Source organism: Thunnus maccoyii, chromosome 3 (genome assembly GCF_910596095.1).
Source record: "Thunnus maccoyii chromosome 3, fThuMac1.1, whole genome shotgun sequence".
Lineage (NCBI taxonomy): Eukaryota > Metazoa > Chordata > Actinopteri > Scombriformes > Scombridae > Thunnus > Thunnus maccoyii.
Genome location: NC_056535.1, coordinates 34,888,911 through 34,898,957, shown reverse-complemented (window position 1 = coordinate 34,898,957; position 10,047 = coordinate 34,888,911). Strand labels below are relative to the sequence as shown.

At 44.4% G+C, this 10,047-nt stretch overlaps 1 protein-coding gene across 1 annotated transcript; it reads right to left on the bottom strand.

Annotated features, from left to right (window-relative positions):
* Positions 1–2,301: 2,301 nt before the first annotated feature.
* rbm15b (RNA binding motif protein 15B) lies at positions 2,302–9,426 on the bottom strand. The gene has a single exon (XM_042406455.1). The coding sequence runs from the start codon at positions 6,883–6,885 to the stop codon at positions 4,369–4,371; it is 2,517 nt and encodes an 838-aa protein (XP_042262389.1). The 5' UTR covers positions 6,886–9,426; the 3' UTR covers positions 2,302–4,368.
* Between the last annotated feature and the right edge of the window lie 621 nt (positions 9,427–10,047).

Sequence of the window (10,047 nt, the reverse complement as noted above, 5' to 3'; positions counted from 1 at the left end):
TTTGTTTAAAACAAACAAAACAAGACGTCACATCTTGTGCTCTACGATCCTGTGAGACGGTTTTCATTGTTTTCTGATGTTTAACAAACCAAACGATGAATCGATTTAGATAATAATCATCAGTTTAACGATCATCATCATCAATCAAATAATCGTTAGCTGCAGGTGTGATGTCCTTTTAAAACAGTGATGCTTCTTTTGTCTGTATTTACGGTAAATATTATTTTGGGAGATTTTCACCTAAACTATGAAACTTAAAGTAGTTTTATCAGCTGTTAATATGTAATAATTAAAACGGCCTCGTCCTCTGCTTCCTGATTACATCACAGAACAGACTCTGCTTATGAAAAGATGCTTCTGATGCAATTTCCTCATGAACGGTGACAGAAGCAGACACACTTTCAAACTCTGAATCGGCCTTTTTCTGGCTTTTGTGAAACAATAAACGGAGTAAAACGGTGTCGTCTTACATGTTTCAACTCTTAAACGACATTAGTTCAGGCTGGTGAAAAGCTCCAAACTCTAACACACACACCGATGACGCTCATTTCCATGGCAACAGAGAAACTCCACGGTTGCCATCTTATGTGTGCAGATGAATTTACACTTTTTATTTCAAATCTCTAGTCTGATATATCTCATTCACACTGAAATCTTACTTAAAATGAAGTCAAGGCCAGTTCAGTAAATATAAAATAATAATTTTCTTGCTGAGCCACTGCAGAGATGAAAACGACACAAAGCAGGAAGTTGCTGCTTAAAAACACAGTGTTGCATCACTGCAGTTTCTCAGTTCAGCAGAGGATTAAAACAGAACTGTAAATAAAAACATCAATAAGATATCTGATGATTCTGGGAAACGTTTTCTGCTGCTGAACATGAAATATCGAGTTAAAAGATATTTTTGCAGACGTTCATTTATCCTGCAGGAGATGTTCTAGATTAACCTGCAGATTATTTTCTAGATTATTTGACTCGTTGTTTAGTCGAAGAAGCAACAAAATATAAAATATATCTCAGTAAATGAGAAGTTTAACACAAGCAGAGAGTAAGAGGAAGGTTTCTGGGAAGGTTTGAGGTGTTTGTATGTTTCTAGAGGTGATTTAATCAGAGACACGTTCGAAGTCTGATTTATGGCGACTGAAGATGATTTAACTCATTGAACTGATTCATCGATTGACAGGAAATTAATCTGCAACCGTTTTGATCACTGATGAATCGTTTTTTTAAAACAATAACGCCACATTTCCTGCTTTCAGCTGGAGGATCTTAATTAGTGCTTTTTCTGTTTTTATATCGTTATAAACTGAATATTTTTTGTCGGTCGGATGAAACAAAACGTTTGCAGACGACACTTCAGAGAAATTTTTTTCAATATTTTCTGACATTTAAACGACACGACGGTGCAACTGATGATGATGATTTTCATTTGGTCTAAAACAGTAAACAGTGAAAAAGAGATCAAGATGTTTTCAGACGTTTTTCTCTATTTTCGGTCACTTTATAGACGAAACAACAAATTGATTACATGCAGCTGTGTTTTTGTCAATAAAATGTCAGAAAATAGTGAAAAACGTCTGTTATTATAATTTTGTCTTCAAATGTTTTGTTTTGTTCTACCAACAGTCCAAAAACCCAAAAACATTCAGTTTACCGTCACATGTGACATCAAATATTCCTCACAGTGGAAGCAAATATTTGACATTTTCCCTTTAAAAACGACTAAAACAATCATCTCAATAAATCAATTAATCGATTAACTGTTGCAGCTCGAGCCTGATTCCCCCCCCCCCCCCCCCCCCATAAAAAAAACAAGATAATAGTTGAAATGAACACTGTGGATAAACGATGTTCACAGTAACAGGAAACCGTAGCGACGCCGATGTTTCTGAAGCTTAAAGTGACGACAGATGAAAAGAAGAAGAAGAAAAGGAGCACAGATGGATAATAAATGGATGGATTGATGTATTCAAAATTGAATAAAAGTCAGTATACAATATAAAATCTGAACCCGGTAATATGATCAGACCTCGCATCCGTCATGTGACGCTTCAGCAGTCTGTGTCACCGGGAGGGAGGCGAACATTTCAGACGGACAAAATATAACTTTTTTTTTTGTTTGTTTGTTTTTTTTTTAAACCTCTTTTCACGCATGCAACAACAGACCAAACACACCTTTCAAAATGAAAGAAAACAACTGGAATGGTTCAATTGATAAAAACACTTAACTATGTAAAATATACAGTCACAGGGGACGGGGGGGGGGGGGGGCAGGACAAGGAGGGCGGGGGGGGGGTCAGGAAACTACTGGCCGTCGCAGCTGGTGTGTTTTTTGTTGTTGTTTTTTTTCATTTAATTTAAAAACAAAAAACAAAAACAACACGTGGCAACAGTCTCAACCTGTGAGCAGTAGAGGCCAGTAGAAGAAGAGACAAACTGGAGCTTCTTCCCCTTCACTTTACAGTACAATCACTTTGTATAAAACCTCCTATATAGTCCCACTTATACTGGATATACACAACAACAACGTAGTAAACCTGATAAAAGAAAAACAAACAAAAAAGGACAAATAAAGTAAACAAGCATATAAACGAAACCCCTCAGTTTTTAGTGTTTGTAGGTTACAGCTTAGAGTTTTGTGCAGCTACATTTATATCCTTCCTTCCTTTAAAGTGTTTTTCATTTACAGACCGTTTAAAAAAAAAACAAAAAAAAACAAACACAGATCCTCTTCAACCCACGACATCAACTGTGAACGTAACGACCGGCCCGACAGATGCAGGAGCTCTGAGCCCGCTGAATATGTTGATAACATCAATAAAACAATACTGACAGGCCCCCAAATTATATATATATATATATATATTCAAAAAGAGTTTTCTGGGTTGCTGAAGTTGTTCCTGCTCTCTGGCCTAAAGCCATTTAAATAAAGTGACGAGGAAGCTGGAAGAATATTTTGGCATTTCTGTTTCAAATGATAAAATTATCAAAATAGTAGAAATGTCCTGTTGATGGACTAATAAATAAGAATAGACAGTCACTCCTGAACTTAAAGTCTCCCTCCACTCAAAAAAAACATGCTTTTCTTCTTCTTCTGTGCAGAACGATACATGTGTGTGTAAGAGGTGTAACGTGACGTATCTCGGTTCAGTTACTGTCAAAACAGTTGAATGATTCACTCGCTCCGACGTGTGCAACGATAATTCTACGTTTTGGCAAATTAGCCGTAGCATGTTCACGGTTAGCCGGTTTAGCCCGAGCTAGCCTGTAGCGTTGCTGCTGTCAGAACGACATATGAGAGACTCACAACACCGTCTGAATGATTCACTGTTATTAAAATATGCTCATTGATTTGTGGTCAAACAGCAAATCATAAGAACCAGTTTAAGCATTGTAATAAAGTAGAAGTTTGGTCCCTCTGACTGATATATTATTATATATGACATCATTAGATTATTAATAGTGAAGCATCAGTGTTAGAGCAGCATGTTACTGTTGTAGCTGCTGGAGGTGGAGCTAGTTTACACTACTTTATATACAGTTAGACTATAAATCAGCATAAACCAGCAGTCAGCAGGTTACAACTGCAGCAAACTGTTTCACTAATAGTGACCATCAATGAGTCGTTGTTGGATGTTTACATTTTTCAAAATAAAGGGACCAAAACATTATTTTCTAACTTTCTGTTTTTTTTTTCCTGCTGTACCGAACCGTGACGCCAAAAACCGAGTTACACACATGTGAACCGTTACACCTCCGGTTCGTTCTCACGTTAAATCTGAGTTTAAACAAACGTACCTACGAACACGACGACTAGTCACATGACGACTAGTCACATGACGACTAGTCTGGAGCCAGCTGTGGTCCAGTACGCCACTAACTGACAGATCTGACTGAAATAATTAGTCCAAGAAGATTATTTTTTTACATGTCTGGAGGGAATCTTTAAGAATTAATATTTGCACTGAAAGTAATGGACAGAAGAACAATTAAAGCAACCAGTAACTCTTTGTGCATATAAAGGGGACATGTCAGTGTTGTTTTAAGACTTGAGAAATGAGAACTTATCCTTTAGAATTCTTGTTATTGATCAGCTGATATATACACTGATATATATCTGCAGTGAGCTGGTTGGTTTGTCGGTCGGGCTCTAGTGACAGTAGCTGAACATGAGAGAGAGGGATAAAGTAATAAGAGAGTAAAAGAGAGATATAGTGTAATTTGTTGTGTTTCACTTATAAGAATATTGGATAAAACAATAAAATGTATTTTTGTAAAAACAACATGGAAGTATCTGAAGTCACCGAGCTCCTTCCTGTCAGCTCGTCCTGCGCCTGTAAGTGTCTGTACACGTCTTCAGTGTAATAATCAATTAGTGTCGTTGACGATCACAATGACCATGTGCTCCTCGTCTAGATTACCCACAGTCCTTTTGGCGGCCTGCAGGTACTGCTGAGAGAACTCTCCGGGGGGGAAGGCGTACAGCATCGCCCCGGGCCCCCCCTCTTTAGCGGTGGGCAGGCTCACGACTCCGGCCGCTTCCTTGTTCCGCAGGTAGGTCACCAGGTGGCGGAGCAAGCGCACCTGCAGTCCCGGCTCGGGGGCCGGGGCCTGGCGGTCGACGGGGCCCTGGAGAGCCAGCAGGATGGCGAAACCGTCCGGCCGGCCGAGTTTAATGCGTCGAGTCACCTCGTCGAGCCGGGTCTGGTCCATGCGGAGCCGCTGGGCGATCTTCAGCTGGCTGGGCTGGTTCTGGCTCTGCTGCTTCAGGCTGTCCTTCATCACGCTGCCGAAGAACGCGGCGCCGCCTTCCAGCAGGTACAGCTCCGTGGGGAAGCTGCTGTTCTTCAGGGCGAAGAAGCCGTGCCACGTTTTGGAGAGCGTGGCCTGAGCGAACTCCGACAGCGAGCTCGGCGAGGACGAGGTGTGCGTGTCTGTGTGGATCACGGGCGAGCCGGCGGCGATGACCTCGCTGTTTCGATGGTGGTGGTTGTTGAGGTGCTCGCTGGAGGACCTCTTGCTGTGGTGGCGGCCGGATGGTGGATCTTCTTCGTTGGTGGTAGCGTGGCGTCCCCCTACACCGCTGTCGGGGGAGTGGTCTCTGGGCTCTGTGGTGGAGTCGGGAGCTCGGACTCGCGCTCGGTCCGGGCTCGCGTCCGGAGACACGGCCCCTCCTGGACCTCGGACCCTGGACCTCCCCCTCTCCCGCTCCCTCTCCCACTCCCTCTCCTCCGGCTGCCGGTCGGCGGACAGACTCCTGCTCCTCCTCCTGCTGCTCCTCCTCTCCTCCCGCTCCTTCAGCCACCGCTCCCGGCTGCGGCTCCTCGCTCCTCGCCCGCTCCTCCCGAACGCCTCCACGCCCCCCGCCCTTCTCTCCAGGCTGCGGGTGGGGCTGGTAGGGAAGTCTCTCTCCGGCAGGGCCCTCTCTCGCTCCCTCTGGGCGGGGAGGCTGTGGGAGGGGGGCGAGGAGCGGTCCCTGGCTCCCCTCAGCTCGCGCTCCAGGCTGCGATGGCGGCTGTAGGCCTCCCCGAGGAGTTCGTAGTGGGAGGGGAGCGGAACAGGCGGCTGGTAACCGAGAGGAAACGGGCGAAGCAGGCTCTCCTCTTTAGCAAAGTCCACCCTGAGCCGCCGCTCGGGGCCGCCTAACGGGAACCCCCTCATTTGGCCGCAGGCGGCCTGAGCAGCGTCCAAACTTTCATACTGAATATACGCAAAGCTGTCCCCCTTCACATAGTCGATTTTCCTGATGCTGCCAAAGCGGTCGAACTCCCGAGCGAGGGCGGCCAGCGAGTTTCCAGGCCCGAGCCCGCCCACCCAGAGCCGGGTGGTGGGGTTCGCTTTGCCGTAACCTATCTTTATCGGGTTGCCACCGATCAGCCGCCCCTGCATGGCCACTTTGGCCCGGTGAGCCATGTCCAGGTTCTGAAACTTCACAAAAGCATACGCCCCGCCCTGCCCGCGGGCTGGGCGCTTAATCACAACATCCTCAATAATGCCGTACTTGTCAAAACTCCTCCTGAGTTCTGCTTCTGTCACATTACCATCCAGGTTTCCAATGAAAAGGTTGCTAGTTGCCCTCTGGTCATCCTCCGGCTTTAAATCCTCCACTACGGGCATTGGAGGAAAACCGTAGGGCCGACCCCTCTCATCCAGCATCCCATAATAATCCAGCAGCCTCTCCCTCTCCCTGCTCAGACCCAGGCTCTCCAGGGCGTAATGTCTGGCCCTAAGGTCTCTGATGCTGCTGGCTCCGGGCCCAGGTGGGGACAGGGAGCGCTGTCTGTAGGGGTACGGTGCGTGCAAAGGTAAATAACTAACGTCCGGCGGCGTCACGCTCCGCCTCCTGACGTACATGGGTTCAATTTTCAACTGCCGGTCCCCCAAAACTAACCTGGAGGATTTGGCGTGCCGGGCCTCCTTGGCGTCCTCCGGGTGCCGGAAGTTCACGTAGGCGACCCGGCCCAGCTCCGGTGTGTGCGACAGCTTAACGCTGACGTCCCCGAACTTCTTGAACTCGTGAAACAGCGCGTCCTCCACGTCCTCGTCCGACACCTGCGAGCCCAAGCTGCTGATGAGCAGCGTCTTGTACTCCAGAGTGCCGGGCCTGGCGGCGGGCACCTCGGCCGCAGCGGTGCGGAGCGGCGGGCGGCCGAGGAGGCTGAGCTCATGCCGGTGGTGGAGCTCCAGGGCGGTCGCCCGCTCGTCCCGCACCCGCGGCTTGTCCCGCTCCCTACTGCGGCTCCGGCGGTGATACCCGCGGCTCTCCGCCAGCAGCAGAGCCAGCGGCGGCGGCGGCAGCTCTTCCCTCCGCTCCCTCTCCCGCTCCCGGAACCGTTTACCGGCGGCCCTGGACGGACTCGCCTCTCTCCCGGCCTGCCGCTTCATCTTCACACGGTGATGGAGCTCAAACTTTTCGGTGCCTGCAGCGGGAATCCGGCCTGGGGAGCTGATTCCGTCGGTGTTAAGCAAAATAACGCGGCAGAGGACAGCTTCGGCAAAGGAACGCTACCGCTCCAGACGCTGAATACTTGCATAAATGTCGAAAAAGGAGGATAAACTCGTTTAAAAACATGTCAGCATCAGAGGGTCTGCACCGACGCCGCCATCTTGGACAATAGGAATGTGCGCTTTCCCTGCGGAGGGCGGACACCGCGATGACGCAATCAGCGGGCGTCATGACGTGTCACGCTTTATTTTGGACAACAAATGATTTTTTAACACAAAAACACTTTAAACTTATTCAAAGATTTTTATCCAGCCTTGTATGGAGGCTTAAATGTGACACGAGAAATAAATCATTTACTATGATTAATTAAAAATAGATAAATAATCCTTTTTTCTAATTTGTATCGCACCAAGATCAGATGAAAATAAACAATAACAATTTTAAAAAGTTCGATCATGAAATAAACAATAGCAATAAGTGAGAGAAAAACAGACAGTTTGATCACAATACAATAAAACATTATCAGTGATACCAGTAAAGTTAATCTGAATTAAAGCCAAATTAAAAAGATAGGTATTTAATTTATTTTTAAAAATTTCACGGGACTTTGCTGCTCTAAGATCCAGGGAAATGTGTTCCACAGTTTAGGGCCATAAAAACAGGAAGCAGCCTCACCGGATTTCTTGTTGGACACTTTATATGAAGGTGCTGGATTGTGTAAGGCTTTGTAGATCAGTAAAAGGACTTTAAAATCAATTTTAAAAGCTACTGTAATTTTCTTGAAGTTGTTTTCTAGATTTTTTTTCCCCATAAATTGGTTCTTTCAGTAATCTGAATGTATTTACTGTATTATTATTTGACGGTGTTATTGCACATTTAAAAATATACATGTTAAAATATTATAATTAAGTACACAGTTGCAAAGTTTAAATCCTGGAATTTCCCTTTAATTCCCTTTAATTTACTAAGATTCACTTTTGAAACTTGAGTTCACAGAAACTGAAATCCTCCAGATCGAGTTTTTTCATATTTTAATGAAAAAGTAGAATAGTACAGTTGTAACAATGACTGGGCTTTACATGAAAGGTCAAAGTGAAACAACAGCATATTTTTTTTTAAGTTCCTATTTCCCGTATCAAGTTTTAATCAAACATCACACACCTTTTATCATGAATTTCTTTTTTTAAGTACACACCATCTGCTTACATCAAACATTAAATATCTTTCCCTTCTGAAAGACACATCAGTCCAGTTTCACCTGTCGCCGCCGACACGTCGTGACGCCATGTTCAAGAATTCAAATAAATATTCTTGTGATCAGAATTATAAAAACATTCCTTCAACCTCGAGTCAATTTTCCTTGTTTTTTTCCCCATTTTAAATTTGAACAACAATCCTTTTAATCAAATTCCTGATCGGATTAAACTGTGAGCGATCTTTGGGAGGTGGAAGAGAGAACAGCAGGAAATGTATTTTAAATGAGTTATAATGTTCACAATGTTCACAGCAGCAGTACAGAAACCGTCTGGGATGTAAATATTCAGACCAAAACAACAAAAAACAACCAAAAAAAAGAGAAAGAAGGCAAATCTTTAAAAAAAAAAATCCTCAATAAATATCTCACTAAATATGTCTGATGCACCATCAACCTTTAACACCAGTCACCCGTACTCCACGCCGTCTGACAGGAAGTACAGCATGTTTGTGCAAAACAAGAACATTCTGACATTAAATTTTTTCCCATGATTCCTTCTGCCAGTTGTGGTTTCGAACTGCTTCGAAAAAAAAAAAGTTTTTTCCAAACGTTTCTGTTTTCTGGATGAACAGTCAGGACGTTGTGTGTCTGCTGATGTTGAGAACTATAAATGTTCACTTGCATTTTACTGGGAGTAAAACCAGTTTATTTTCTGGTTCTGGTAAAAAAATAAAATTTAAATGGTTGAGGCTTACTGGCCGGTTCACAAAGTGCTGCTGAAACCTTGAAAAAGCATCACGAATAAGAAAAAAAACAAGTTTTTGATTGAATTCTTTTAATAATGGAACAACGTGACTGAGGTGGAGGACGGCTGACTGTGTTAACTGTAAATTTAAACAAAAAGACTCAATTGGAGGTTAAAAACGGAGGCTGTTTGAAATGTCAGAATGTCTCAGAGATCACAGGATTTACATGATCTCAAAAGTTTGACATTTTGGGAAATACGCTCATTCAGAAGATTGTTACGTTTCTCAAATCTGTTCATTAAATATGAAACTACAGCCAGCAGCCAGTTAGCTTAGCATAAAGACTGGAAGCAGCTAGCCTGGATCTGTCCAAAAGGTAACAAAATACACCTTTTTGTACATCTTATAGAAATGAGATATAAGTGGTTAATTATTCAGCTTTGGAGGCGCATATTTCCCAAAATGTTGAACTATTCCTTTAAGTCTCAGTATCGGGACACTGGTGATGGATTCTCTTCCTCCTCCTCCTCCTCCTCCTCCTCCTCCTCCTCCTCCTCCTCCTCCTCCTCCTCCTCCTCCTCCTCCTCCTCCTCCTCAGGACATCATGGACATTTAAAAGATAAAGCTGAGGAACATCACAGGACCAAACATGACGATTTTCCAAAAAGGTTTCTTGGCATTAACGTGTTATCGGGTGTCAGAGAGGTCGATGGCGGACGCTGGAGAACAAACAGCCGGCTGCAGATTCAGATCCTGGATCGAGTGTAGACAGAGCGGCGAAGAACAAACAGACACGCTCTGCTGCGGAGCTTCGGCAGACGAGACAGACGACCGCAGGAAGTCTCCGAACCGTTAATGTGAAGCTTTACTGTTAAAAAACAAACAACACGGTCGAACAACGAGAGCTGCTGCTCTACAGAGACCCTCTCTGCTAGCAAACATGGCTGAGTGATGCTGACTGGTTTCCTTCTAGAAAGACTGGTGCTCAATGTTATTCCATTAAAAATGTATTAATGGAGAGTTTGGGGACGTTGTTGGAGAATAAAGCCAGAAGCCCTTTTCAGACATGAAGCTCTTCTGATGAATAAGTTTTACATAAAAGTCACAACCTGAACGCTGCTGCAGCAGCATCATCATCATCATCATCATCATCATCATCT

Bases quoted from the DNA above. Each gene is read 5' to 3' on its own strand.
- rbm15b (XM_042406455.1), bottom strand. From the start codon at position 6,885: ATGAAGCGGCAGGCCGGGAGAGAGGCGAGTCCGTCCAGGGCCGCCGGT.